This window comes from Anomalospiza imberbis, chromosome 2 (genome assembly GCF_031753505.1).
Source record: "Anomalospiza imberbis isolate Cuckoo-Finch-1a 21T00152 chromosome 2, ASM3175350v1, whole genome shotgun sequence".
Taxonomy (NCBI): domain Eukaryota; kingdom Metazoa; phylum Chordata; class Aves; order Passeriformes; family Viduidae; genus Anomalospiza; species Anomalospiza imberbis.
The window spans coordinates 1,846,390-1,859,268 of record NC_089682.1 but is presented as its reverse complement, the minus strand read 5'-3'; the positions used below and the strand labels follow the sequence as shown (position 1 = coordinate 1,859,268).

Sequence of the window (12,879 nt, the reverse complement as noted above, 5' to 3'; positions counted from 1 at the left end):
CCACTTCTCTTTGGTTTGAAAAGTGCTGCTGCTCAGATTCCCGTGGCAGTTTGGAAAAGCCAGCCGCAATTTCCCAACCTCCCTGAACGAACTCCCTTTAGAAAGCCCAGGTAACACACCAGAGTCAGGAATATCAGATAAACCCTGACTCTTAGGGGTAATCACCTTTTCTTTTACAAACAGAGTGTAGATGATTTAAATATAAATTAATTTTGTTTCCCCGAAAGCTTTGAGCAGTTGCCACGGAGGGAATGAATCCAGCACCAGGATTCTACACCCCATAAAACCTTTCAGTGCCTTGCAGGGTGTTTGAGCTCTACCAGAAACGAGGAGTTTGCTTTTCTCAACACTTGCTCAAGGATTATTTTTGCTCAGTAACATTTTCTTTTTTCCTGTTGCAGGGAAAAGCTTCACTCTGACTATCACGGTCTTCACAAACCCTCCCCAAGTGGCCACGTACCACAGAGCCATCAAGATCACAGTGGATGGACCTCGGGAACCCCGAAGTAAGTGAGCTCAGGAGAGAATTCCCAGAGGGATAAACTGATTTAATGGAGGGGCTCATCCCCATCCACACCAAATCCAGCAGCATGTGGAGAAATGGGAATGTTTTAAGCTTTAAAATGGTTTTTATCCTGCCTTCCTGAAGTGTTCTTTCTCACTGGTGTCCAGCTGATCCAGTGACTTGCATTTCTGAAATATCCAGCCAGGCCTGCCTTGGCCCCAAACCCAAGAGCTGACAGAAGGGATGCTGGTAAAAGGTGGGCAGCGAATACCTGGCACGTCATTTCTTGCTTTACAAATGTTAAGGGCATTTTAAAGCATTGCAAACCAATATGGCATTGATCAAACCCTTCAGGCTCAGCCACCCTGCAAACAGGAATAAATGCCATGGTTTGCTGCTTCCTGGAGTTCCCTGAGCCTCAGCTGTGGGACACCTTGGGAGAGCCCAGTGATTTGCACAGACAGCAAATCTATCTTCTCTTTCTTTTCTTTCTTTTCTTTCTTTTCTTTCTTTTCTTTTCTTTCTTTTTCTTTCTTTCTTTTCTTTCTTTTCTTTCTTTCTTTCTTTCTTTCTTTCTTTCTTTCTTTCTTTCTTTCTTTCTTTCTTTCTTTCTTTCTTTCTTTCTCTCTTTCTTTCTCTCTTTCTTTCTCTCTTTCTTTCCTCCTTCCTTCCTTCCTTCCTTCCTTCCTTCCTTCCTTCCTTCCTTCCTTCCTTCCTTCCTTCCTTCCTTCCTTCCTTCCTTCCTTCCTTCCTTCCTTCCTTCCTTCCTTCCTTCCTTCCTTCCTTCCCTTCCTTCCTTCCTTCCTTCCTTCCTTCCTTCCTTCCTTCCTTCCTTCCTTCCTTCCTTCCTTCCTTCCTTCCTTCCTTCCTTCCTTCCTTCCTTCCTTCCTTCTTCCTTCCTTCCTTCTCTCTTTCTCTCTTTCTCTCTTTCTCTCTCTTTCTCTCTTTCTCTCTTTCTCTCTTTCTCTCTTTCTCTCTTTCTTTCTCTCTTTCTCTCTTTCTCTCTTTCTCTTTTTTTCTCTTTTTCTCTTTTTCTCTCTTCCCTTTTTCAAAAGAATAAAGCACAAGGAGGAGCTGAAGGAGTTTAAGTTCCCAGGGAATGCCCAAGCCCTGCACAAATGGGGTTGTTTTGCTCAGGTGCTGAGGGCAGACAGCTCTGTCTGGGTGAAATGGAGTGAGGGTGGAGCAGATGTGCAAGGAGACATCACAGAATCTGGTTTGGGGTGGAAGGGATCTTAAAAGTAATTTTATTCCACCCCAGATACCTTCCACATCCCAGGCTGCTCCAACCTGGCCCTGGGCACTGCCAGGGATCCAGGGGCAGCCCCAGCTGCTCTGGGAATTCCATCCCAGCCCCTGCCCACCCTGCCAGGGAACAATTCCCAATTCCCAGTCTCCCATCCAGCCCTGCCCTCTGGCAGTGGGAGCCATTCCCTGGCTCCTGTCCCTGCACTCCCTGGAAATTGTCTCTCTCCAGGTTTCCTGGGGCTCCTCCAGGCCCTGCAAGGCCACACTGAGCTCAACCCAAAGCTTCTCCTGTGCAGGTGAACAATGCCAGCTGTGCCAGCCTTTCCTCCCAGCAGAGCTGCTCCATCCCTCTGCTCATCAGAAGCAATCTTGGCCTCAGTCACCACCCCAACGGGCATTTGCATATTGTTATCAAAATGTAAATTGAGGTTTGGGATGAGTTTCTTGCACCCTTCCCACACTCTTGGCAGAAGTTCTGGATGTTGCTTAAGTGGAATTGTCCCGGAGAGAACAGAGCAGCAGGACTCAAACACCCTCCAGGGAAGGAGACTCACAGCTTGGGGCTGCTTAACCAGGAAAGAAATGTTTCATCCTTCAGTTAAAATAGCTTAGACAACTCAGGTTTTCTTCTGGAGCCTTCATTTACCTGAGTTGCATAATGATCCATGCTTTTAGTGGAAAAATCTGACACATTTTTTGGATTTGAGGACAGGCCTTAAAACAAATACTCTGTCAGAGTAAGGCTTCTTATTTATTCTTATTTCTTTGGTTTGTTGTTCGAGTTTTTTTATTTAAATTGTGGTTGCATTGTCCCTGAAAAATATCTCCAGTGAACCAGGCAGCTGCGCACATAAAAAAGATATTTGCATATTCAAATTGAAGATTTGCATATGCAATTACCTGGGCATGCTCACGGTTTGCAGACAATGAATAAACTTTAGTTCTTTGAGTATGCATCTGCTTGAAACAAAATCCTCCTGCAGGCAAGCCTGCTGTTGGAAATCAATTCTTCAGTTGGTAGAAGAGTTAATATTTAATGAGATTCCGCATTTTAAAAAGGAAGTGGAGATATGATCCATACGGAAGCAGCGCTCGTATCTGCCCGACCCCAAATGCATGCAAAGGCTTCCCTGGAATTCAGATCCCTTGTTTTAGGCATATTAACTGCATAGTGAGCGAGGTTTTAGGCACCTCACGAGGAAAGGTTGGGCTCCCACCAGCAGGAATCCTCCCCATCAGGAATTCACAGCTTTTTTATTGCTGAGTCATTCATGACACAGCACAGAAGGGATTGTGGGATCATGGAATGGTTTGGGGTGGAAGGGATTAAAGCTCATCCCATCCCCACCCCTGCCATGGCAGGGACACCTCCCACTGTCCCAGGCTGCTCCAAGCCCAATGTCCATCCTGGCCTTGGGCACTGCCAGGGATCCAGGGGCAGCCCCAGCTGCCCCTGGGATACCTCTCCCGAGTACTCATCACCCTTGAGGGAAGAATTTCTTCCCAAAACCCCATCTAACCCTGCCATCTCTTTAAAACCATTCCCCTTTTCCTGTCACTCTCCGCCTGCATAAAAAGTCCTTCTCTTTTTAGAACCTCTGGAAGGCTCTGAGCTCCCCCTGGAGCCTTCTCCTCCCCAGGCCGCACCCCCCCAGCCCCTCCCAGCTTTTCCAATGATTTTGTTTTGCTCCCTTCATTTTTACGTGGGCTCCAAAGTCCTCAAATTTGACTTCTCACCAAGATTTCCAAATCACAGCCACGACCACTCCTATGTTTTTTCCCCAAATTCCTTTGATGGACACATGGATTGGCCTGGATCTGTGGTGAGCCCCATCAGACCAGGCCTGCCGTGGACTGGAGGGATTTAGAAGGATATCGGCTTTCTTGGATTGTCATGGGAATCGAAACAAAAACTGCTGGATTTGAGTGTTTTCCTTTCAGTTATCGATATTTGGGAACATTCCCCCAGATCCATGACGCACTCAGCCATTTGAGCTGAAGGAATTCCAAAGAGGCCAAGATGTGTTTTCTGCCGATTCACCAGAGATCTGTGGAGCAATGGGAACAAAAAGAGATCCTGCTGTCTTCCAGAGATCTAGAAAAACCTGCTGAGCTCCAAAACCAACACCAACAACAGTTTTTGATTAATTTCCTAAAACCAACTCCAACGAAAATTTTTTTATTCATTTCCTTCGTGGTTTTGATGGTTCTCAGACAGCCTGGATTCCAATAAGTGCAAGGGGCTAGGGGAAATTCAGATTAAGGATTAGAAACAATTTTTCCCTGCCAGAGTGGTCAGGCCTTGGGATGAGCTGCCCAGGGAAGTGATGGAGTCACTGTCACTGGAATTGTCCCAGAGGAGTCTGGATGTGGCCCTTGGGGACATGGATTGGGGTGATGCTGGTGGTGCTTAAGGTGGGACTGGGTGATCCTGAAGGGTTCTTCCAACCTTTCTGGGATTCTGTGGCTTTTGGGCTCTCTGGGATGTGTGGAGGTGACAATAGGTGACAATAACACCGTCACAGGGCCACCTTTGCTCTGCACAAAGGCCTGTGGACATTGTGTTCCTGCACATCCCATCATCCATGGTTGCTGGGATGTCCAGCTCTTTGTCCAGCAGCACATCTAAATTTGCACTCCAAATTGTGATAAATTCCTATTTGTGGGAATTCCACATTTTCCTTTTTTTCCCATTGGATTCCTGTCTGTGCCTACCCAGAGAAAACTTCTCAAATTGTCACAGCTCATAAAGAGAGACAAGGTACTTAAAAACCTGGCTCTTCCTCCCCTGCTTTCATGATGGATTTTTAAAACCTCTTTTGAACTCAGCATTTTTATTGCCCACTTCTGAATAAATGCTTATTTTCAATTTTTTTTTAAATTTTCTGAAAAGAAATCTTGCTGCACTGTCAGGGAGAAGGGTAGGATGACCTAACCCATCATTTTCTTCTCCAACTTCTCTGATTCTATGATTCATAAAGCAATTTCTGTTTTTATGAGCAAGGTCCACAGGGAAAATCATTAGCAGAAACCAGATCAAGAGTAGTGCTCCTGATGAAAATACTTTTGGTCAGGAAACTTGGTAGAAATAGTCTGAGTCCTAAATTAAATATTTCCCTTAGGCCATTTGACCTGCTGTGTACATCTGCTGAAAAATTAGGTTTTTTTCTTCTTTTGACTGCTTTTTTCTGCTTTTCCTCATTGAATTGTTTTAACCTACATAGCACTGAAAAATTCACTCATAGCCCAGGTGCCTGAAAGTGATGTGAAAGGGAAAGCCGACATGGATTTAGCTTAAAGTTAAAATGGGCATTAAATGTGATTATTCCCTGTTGGATATGTAGTTTTCCCAAATACTTTTGGGAAAAAAAAATATATCCAAGAGTGGGATGCTGGGGGAGGGTAGGGGTGGGGACAGGGAAGAGGGAATATATTGCTGAGCAGGAGTTGAGAAGGAGCCTAAAAAGCTGCTGGTTCTGTTCTGAAGGAAATCTTGTCCTACCTGATGTCATTTTTAGGGAAACCCCAAGAACTTTTTCCTAATATAATAATAACAAAAGTCAAACTCTTCTCCAAAAAAGCCTTTTCATTATTTCAGTGGGCTGAAATAATATTAATGCCTTTATTTCTTGCTCATGTTCTGCTTCAAGTGCCTCATTTTGGAAGCTGAGGCTTAACTGTACCAAATAACAACTTAGAAACCATAAAAAATGAACCATTTAGTTATTGGAAAATACCCAACATTTAAATTTCAATGGTGGATTAGGATTAAATTTTAGTGGAAGGGTTCAGATTCAGTGACTCTCCTCCAAGAGAGTTACTTCGGAGAAAAGACAGGAAGGAGGTCCCAGCCCAGGGAGGAGCTGGAGCTGCTGCAGAGAGCCCAGAGGAGGCTCCAGGATGAGCAGAGGGATGGAGCAGCTCTGCTGGCAGGAAAGGCTGGCACAGCTGGCATTGTTCACCTGCACAGGAGAAGCTTTGGGCTGAGCTCAGTGTGGCCTTGCAGGGCCTGGAGGAGCCCCAGGAAACCTGGAGAGAGACAATTTCCAGGGAGTGCAGGGACAGGAGCCAGGGAATGGCTCCCACTGCCAGAGGGCAGGGCTGGATGGGAGATTGGGAATTGGGAATTGTTCCCTGTCAGGGTGGGCAGGGGCTGGGATGGAATTCCCAGAGCAGCTGGGGCTGCCCCTGGATCCCTGGCAGTGCCCAAGGCCAGGCTGGACACTGGGGCTGGAGCAGCCTGGGCCAGTGGGAGGTGTCCCTGCCATGGCAGGGATGAGCTTTAATGTCCATCCCAACCCAAACCATTCCATGATATAAATTCTGTACAAAAGAAAAGTCACCTCTTTTCCAATACATGCTTCCATTTTTTTTCTTTTTTTAAATTTTGAACCAAACTTACAAATCTCTGAATTCTAACAGATAAAGGATCTCATTAAGGAAAGACAGGGAATCTTGGTTTCAATGCCTTTTGTCTGGAGATAAAACCAATTATTTCATGGCACTCTTCCATCCACTCCTAAGCTTTTCTTCCTTATATCCCATCTAACCCTGCTGTTTGACACTTTAAAGCCATTCTCCATTTTCCTGTCACTCCATGCCCTGGTGAAAATCCCTCTCCAGCATTTTTATAGCCCCTTTATGTATTTATGGAATTTAACTGGTTGGCAACGCAAAGGATTGTTCAGTTTATAGGAATTCCTGGCACAGAGCAGTGATGGTGAGGATCCTTTATGTCCTATGAATAAGTTCAACCTCATTAGGTTTTTAACACCCCCATCCTTGAGGATTTATGGTGCAGACACTCCTGTTCCATATGGGATGGGATTATTTTCCCTGGCATTTATCAGTCTCTCTGCTGAGGCTGGAGGGTTGAGACGGGAGATGTGAGGCAGGGAATTTTTAATTTATTTAGTTTAATAAATGGTCAAATATGTGGAGCGGGAAACCTGGTGACAACACTGCTTTTCTGGGAGTGCAGTAGATCCTTTAGAATTGCTTCCCAAATAATTTGGGGTTTTTTAAAATGAAACACAGAAGTGTTGGCAGGCCAAGCTCCTTCCTTGAGAAATCAGGGACTCAGGAAGCCAGAGCTGCTGCACTGTGGTCTGACCCAGTCCTGCAGAAATTATTTCAACCCCTTTTCTTAGTGACTTCATCCCACACAGCTCTTTTTTCGCCCCTCTTGAATTAACATGATTTTCAATCTAATACTTTTGGTGACCCTCCTTGATGTCTGTCTGCTGAAATCAGGGGGAAGTGCTCTGAATGGTGACAAAACCAGAATCAGCTGAACGTAGATTATTTCTGAACATGCCTAAATAGGCCTGACTTTCTCTTGCCAACTGCCCTCTCTACAAAGGTTTTGTAGCCTTTAAAAGCAGAGAAGAATATTAAGATCTTTGGGGAAGAGAACATTTTCCATAGGAATAGGAAAAATTGAGGGAACAAATGGCTTGAGGCAGAGGCTGGGGCTGGGAAAGGATGGGCCTGGAGTTGGAGGAGGTGCATGTGGTGGATTTTAGGGAGTTATTTTGCCTTTCCCCTTCCCAGAAGGAGATTGGCTGGCAAAGTTGGGGTGTTAGAGCATCAATCCTGCTGTCTCTCAGGACTGGCAGATGAGAAGTTTTCCTTCAGAGTTTTCCTTCCCTCTGTGAGCTGATCCCTCCTTCCTCAGCTCCTCGGGGGGCTGGGAGAAGGCAGAGGGAAACTTTCACCCCTCATGGAGAGCTCAGACACTTCTGTTTGCTAAAGAAGATTATAGCAGTGCAGCATCTTTTTTAAAGCTTCCGTTTTTGAGGAGATTCCTTATTTATGGGTTCCCTGAAACACCACGTGTGTAAGGGAAAGGCTAAAGGAAGCTACATGGCATTTTCAGTGAACAGCCCCTATTTTCTTCTTCAAATACGACTGCAAGGAGTGAAAATCTGTTGGAGTTCTGGCTGCTGGGAATTCCAGACTTTCTGTGCTGACAGGCCCTGACCCCCAGGAGAACACTGCATTGACCTGAGGCCCTGGAGAAGCTTCCAAAATGGAATGACAGAACTGGGATTGTGGGGGTGGAGTTTGAACAGAAGTGTGTGATATCACAGGGTGGGAAACTCAGAGTTTAAGGGTTTAGAATATATGGAGCAAGCCAAAACCTGGCAAAAATCCACCTGCACTGCAGTTCCTCCCAGCTTTGCCTGCCCTGGATTATCAGCTGGAGCATCCCCTCCTTGCAGGCCCACACAAAACACCACAGGCTTTTGCTTCATGGTGGTGAAGAATGGAAAAAAGACTTTACTTTTGCTCTGCACCTCCATTTGTGCTCCTGCTCTTTGGGAATACTGGAATGGCTGCCCGGGGAGGTGGTGCAGTCACCATCCCTGGGTGTGTTTAAAACAAGCCTGGATGTGGCACTGGGTGCCGGGGTTGAGTTGAGGTTTTGGGGCTGGGTTGGACTCGATCATCTTGAAGGTCTCTTCCAACCCAGTCATTCTGTGAATTCTGTGGAATTGCAGTGAGGAAATTAATTTTCTCTCAGTGCTCATGAGAAATCTCAGTCGGGCTGATCCTGTGTCCGTGCTGTGTGAGAATGTGCAAAGCAGGAGAGAGAGAGAATGCCTGGGAGAGAATTGTGTTCTTCCAGTGCCTAAAGGGGCTCCAGGAGAGCTGCATAGGGATTTTTCACAAGGGATGGAGTGGCAGGACACAGGGAATGGCTTTAAGCTGCAGGAGGGCAGGGATGGATGGGATATTGGGAAGGAATTGTTCCCTAGGAGGATGGGGAGGTTCTGGAATAGAAGCTGAATAGATCCGTGGAAGGGTGCAAGGACAGACTGGAATAACTGGGATAGTGGATGGTGTCCCTGCCCATGACGGGGATCTTTAAGGTCCCTTCCAACCCAAACCATTCCATGATTCCATGAGAGGCCATCTCAGCTCTGCCTGGGAATCATCAGGGCAGGTGTTGTCTGTCCTACAAGGACACAATGTCCTCATAAATCAGTTAAACACATCCTAGAGACAGAAGGATGGAAACATCTTCCCTGCCTTCCTTAATCATGGAACAGATTAGGAACAGCATGTAAAAATGGGAGGAGACAGCAGAAAGAATTTCTCTACTCATAAACAAAACATGGAGACATTTTATTTTTCTAATAGTGCCTGACCTTTGCTCCTTTATTCTTCCTTGGAGTTTGAAGCTCGAGTCCATCAAGCCTCACATCCACCACGCCACCTTCTGGGGCTGACCAGTCCAGAAAAGCCAGGCTGTGTCACAACCCTCAGCACATAAAGCTGCAGGGGGAAAAAAAAAAAAAAAAAAAAAAAACCAAAAACATTTATGGGACAGTGTTGATTTCATTATTAAGGATTCTGTTTGTCTGATTCCTCCCTCCAACCAGCACCACGGGCTGTTCCTCATTACCTGCCCCACGTATCTTCCCAATCTCACCACAAACAGTTTGGGTTGACCACACCACTTCCCTCTTGAAAGTTAATCCAGTTTGACTCACCCCGAGCCGCTCAGGCCGAGCCAAGGAAAACAAGGCAAAGAATAACCTGCTTGTATCCACTTTGGAAACTTCTCAGAGGCCCTGCTTTCAGAGTGCTCCACAGTAGCTCACTATATCTCCCTGCAGCTGCAGAGAAAATCAGGGAAGCAAAAAAAAAAAAAAAAAAAAAAAAAAGGGTTCCAGAAGTTAAAATAAAGCCCAGGCAGAACCACGTGAAATTTATGAGTTCACAGTGGAGCGTCAGTCCAGAGGAGGAACTGACAGATTAAAACAGCCAAACTCATTTCTGAGGAAAACCAGGTATTTTCAACTGTGGCGTGGCAACAGCAGGCTCTGAATTTGGCAAAAGCAAAGGTCTGAAGTTCAAGGGAGGTGTGTGCCCCTGCTATGCTCTTCTCTTGGGCAGGAGCAAAGCTCCAAGTGGTCCAAGTCTGAGCAGTCAGCACCTACAGGGAGAAAATTGAATTTGGTGTTGCCAAATTGCCCTGGTTTACATAAGCACCGAGGCACAGGACCTGACCTTTTAGTGGCAGGTGCCTCGTTCAGCCCTGGTTGAGTGTGAGTGATGGGGACATTTCACTGCCTCAAGACATTCGTGATGAAATGTTCCTGTCTGAGCAATTCCTCTGCTGTTTGTACAACCATTGCCCTGTTCGGAGTCACTGCAGAGGTGGCAAATCTCTTCACCCCTGGCTTTTCCTGCTCAGTGTCTGGGTTTGAAAACCAGGTGTCTGCTAAGGAAGGCAGGAGCCTCCCCTGAAATGGAAAGTGTAAACCCCCTCCTCTGAATTATAATAATTTTGAAATTAAGGGGCTGTCAGGCAAAGATATGGGAATAGGAGTAACAGAAAGAAAATTAAAAACACAAATGCAATAGTACAAAAAAGAAAACAAACCACTGCCAGAGTCAGAACAGACCTGGCAGCCTGTGGGTCAGGGTGGTGGCAGCAGTCCCATCCCATGGTGGCTCAGCCCTCCTGCAGTGCCAGCTGTGCTTCTGCTGGAGCAGGGATCCTGGACAAGGCTGGAGTTTTCCTCTGAAGCTCCAGGGCTGGTGGGGATGGGCCTGGGCTTCCTCTGGGAATGCAGTGGAGAAGAAAGCTGCTCCTCTGGGAATGCAGTGGGGAAGAAAGCTGCTCCTCTGGGAATGCAGTGGGGAAGAAAGCTGCTCCTCTGGGAATGCAGTGTGCAAAGGCTGCTGGGGTGTTCCCAAAGTCAGATTGTATCCAGGTAGGAATGCTTGGCTCCTCCCCTGGGCGGAGCATCTCCCCATGGGATGATGGAAATTTCTCAGCCATGCAGGGACACTCACTGGCCATGGACAGAAGATAATTAATAATTAATGGCCCATGAACAGAAGAGATCTCCTGGAGGGAGGATTGGCTGTGGAAGAGATAAAGAAAGAACTTCCCAGTGAACAGCAGAGAACTGCCCCAGCTCTGACAGATGGGAGCAGAACACATAGCCCCATTTCCGACCTAAGACACTCAGGATGAGGAGGGGCTCCAGAAACGTGATTGAGGTGCCTGAGTGGGTCTCTGTGTCCAGCAGAATCAGCACCTTCTCCCAGGGGCTGCTCTTGTACCTCGAGTCCTAGGGCAGTTTTGGGTGTCTCAACAGAAGATCAAAAGCTCTTGGAGAATGTCCCAAGGAAGTTCTGAAGGTGGGGAAGGGTCTGGAGGGGCTGAGGGCACTGGGTTTGTCCAGCTGAAGCAGAGGACACTGAGGGCAGAGCTCCCCAGGGCCAACTCCTACTGGAGCTGAGCCAGGAGGGATTCAGGTTGGATTTTAGGGAAAGGTTCTTCCCCAGAGGGTGCTGGCACTGCCCAGGCTCCCCAGGGAATGGCCCCGAGGCTGCCAGAGCTCCAGGAGATGCCCAGGGTGGGATAGTTGGAGGTCTGGGCAAAACCTAGAGTTGGATCATCCTTGTGGATCCCTCCTAACTCAGGATATTCCAGGATTCCACGTGTTTTCAGCAGCTTTCCCTTGGAGAGAGGAGTTTTTTTGTGCCTGTATTTTATTTTTTTCTTGGTTGCTCCCTAAGCTGGTGCTTGGCTGCTTGGGCCTCATCCTGCACCTTCTCTCTCAGCCAAATCTCCAACTCTACTGCCTCAGCCATGGCTGGAGGGGATTCCTGGGGCACCTTGGGGAAGATGCAAACCAGAAAGAAACAAAAGAGGCTTTTGGCAAAGCCATGCTTGGCTTGGGACTCATTCAAACATTGTCAAGGGCTTGGGGTTTTGGAAGTTGAGAAGGGGGAAAGGGAAGAGAAAGCAAAGGTTGTAATTTTACCAACTCATTTAAATTTCATGATCAACTTCTTCCCTCCAAACCCCAAATGCTCCATGACTTTTACTTCACTGCCATGACCTAATTCCTGGGGTTAATTCCAGGCAATAATTACACTTCCACGAGAAAGGGCTCAGATTCAGCAGAAGTTGAGGTGGATCTACCCAAAATAATTGTGGTTTTAGTGGAAATACACTTGTGCTTTGCTGTTTGTACCTCACAGGCCTCACCAGCAGAACTGGGGGAGAAGAGGAAAAATTCCTGCCTCAGAAATGTGTCAGGATTGCTTTTTGAATTTGGGAGCTTGGGATAGACCTGAGGATTTCTGTGTTCTTCGGGAGGAGGGAAAGAGTGGGAGACACCCTGGAGGATGTGGAGAGAGGGAAAGCAGAGCCTCCACTCATCCTTTTTCCCAGGAATATTCCCCCCAGAGCTCTCCTGACACAACTGGGCTGTTTCAGTGAGGGAAAGGGCTCCCAGCATGAAATTAGAGCAGGAAATTGGAAATTGGAAGCCCAAGGAGGGCGTGGAGTTTCCATCTCTGGAGATATTCCAGACCCACCTGGATGTGTTCCTGTGTCAGCTGCTCCAGGTGGCCCTGCCTGGACTGGGAGAGCTCCAGAAGTCCCTTCCCACCCTAAAAATCCTGGGATTCTGTCAGCTGAAGTTCATTTTCTAGAATATATCAGGCAAGAGGGTCTTGGTCTGGACTCTCCCACCTGCTCTGGTTTGTCTTGGGACAGAATTTCTTCTTTTTACAAATTTTCCTCTCTCTGTGTTAAAAAAAAAAAAAAAAAAAAAAAAAAAAAATCCACTAAAATAATTTTAGATTATTTTAAAAATAAGAGCTACAGGAAAATATCTTGTTAAAATATTGTTTAACTACTGTTAAAACACATAGGGAAAAATTCCAGGACTTCCAAAGGAGGTGCAAGAAGCTCCCTGGAGTTTCCCCAGGTAAAATAGGGAGAGCAGGAATCTGTAAATCCTGGTTCACCTTCTTGGTGTCACTGTCCACAGAAAAATGGGATCACTTGGTAGAAAATTGAAATGCTCAGCACAAGATTGTACCAGAAACATCATTTTACCTGCAGTTATTCCAAGTGAGGAGCAGATTTTTCCAGCCAGGGTGAGCTTTGCGGGGGAACTGAGGAGAGAATTTACCTGGAAGGGTTTCCCAGTGTCCCAGAGCTCCTCTAGATCAGTCTGGCCATGGAGTCAGGGCCTCATTCCCACATTTCCCAGCCCCAGCACTGCTCCTGCTGCTAATTACAGACAGGGCATGAGAATATTGGGATAATCTCCTGTCTGCCACCAGGTTCCATGTAATGAGGCTTG

At 46.7% G+C, this 12,879-nt stretch overlaps 1 protein-coding gene and 1 long non-coding RNA gene across 4 annotated transcripts in view; one reads left to right on the top strand and one right to left on the bottom strand.

Annotated features, from left to right (window-relative positions):
* The window catches only part of RUNX1 (RUNX family transcription factor 1), a 176,855-nt gene that overhangs the window by 114,559 nt on the left and 49,417 nt on the right, over positions 1-12,879 (top strand). For all 3 annotated transcript variants that reach the window (XM_068179488.1, XM_068179486.1, XM_068179487.1), the window contains one exon: positions 402-506. In XM_068179488.1, coding sequence (XP_068035589.1) covers positions 402-506 — 105 coding nt within the window. The remainder of the gene's footprint in view (positions 1-401; positions 507-12,879) is intronic.
* Positions 1-12,879, bottom strand: part of LOC137468128 (uncharacterized) — a 292,269-nt gene that overhangs the window by 259,754 nt on the left and 19,636 nt on the right. The gene's annotated exons all lie outside the window — the stretch shown is intronic.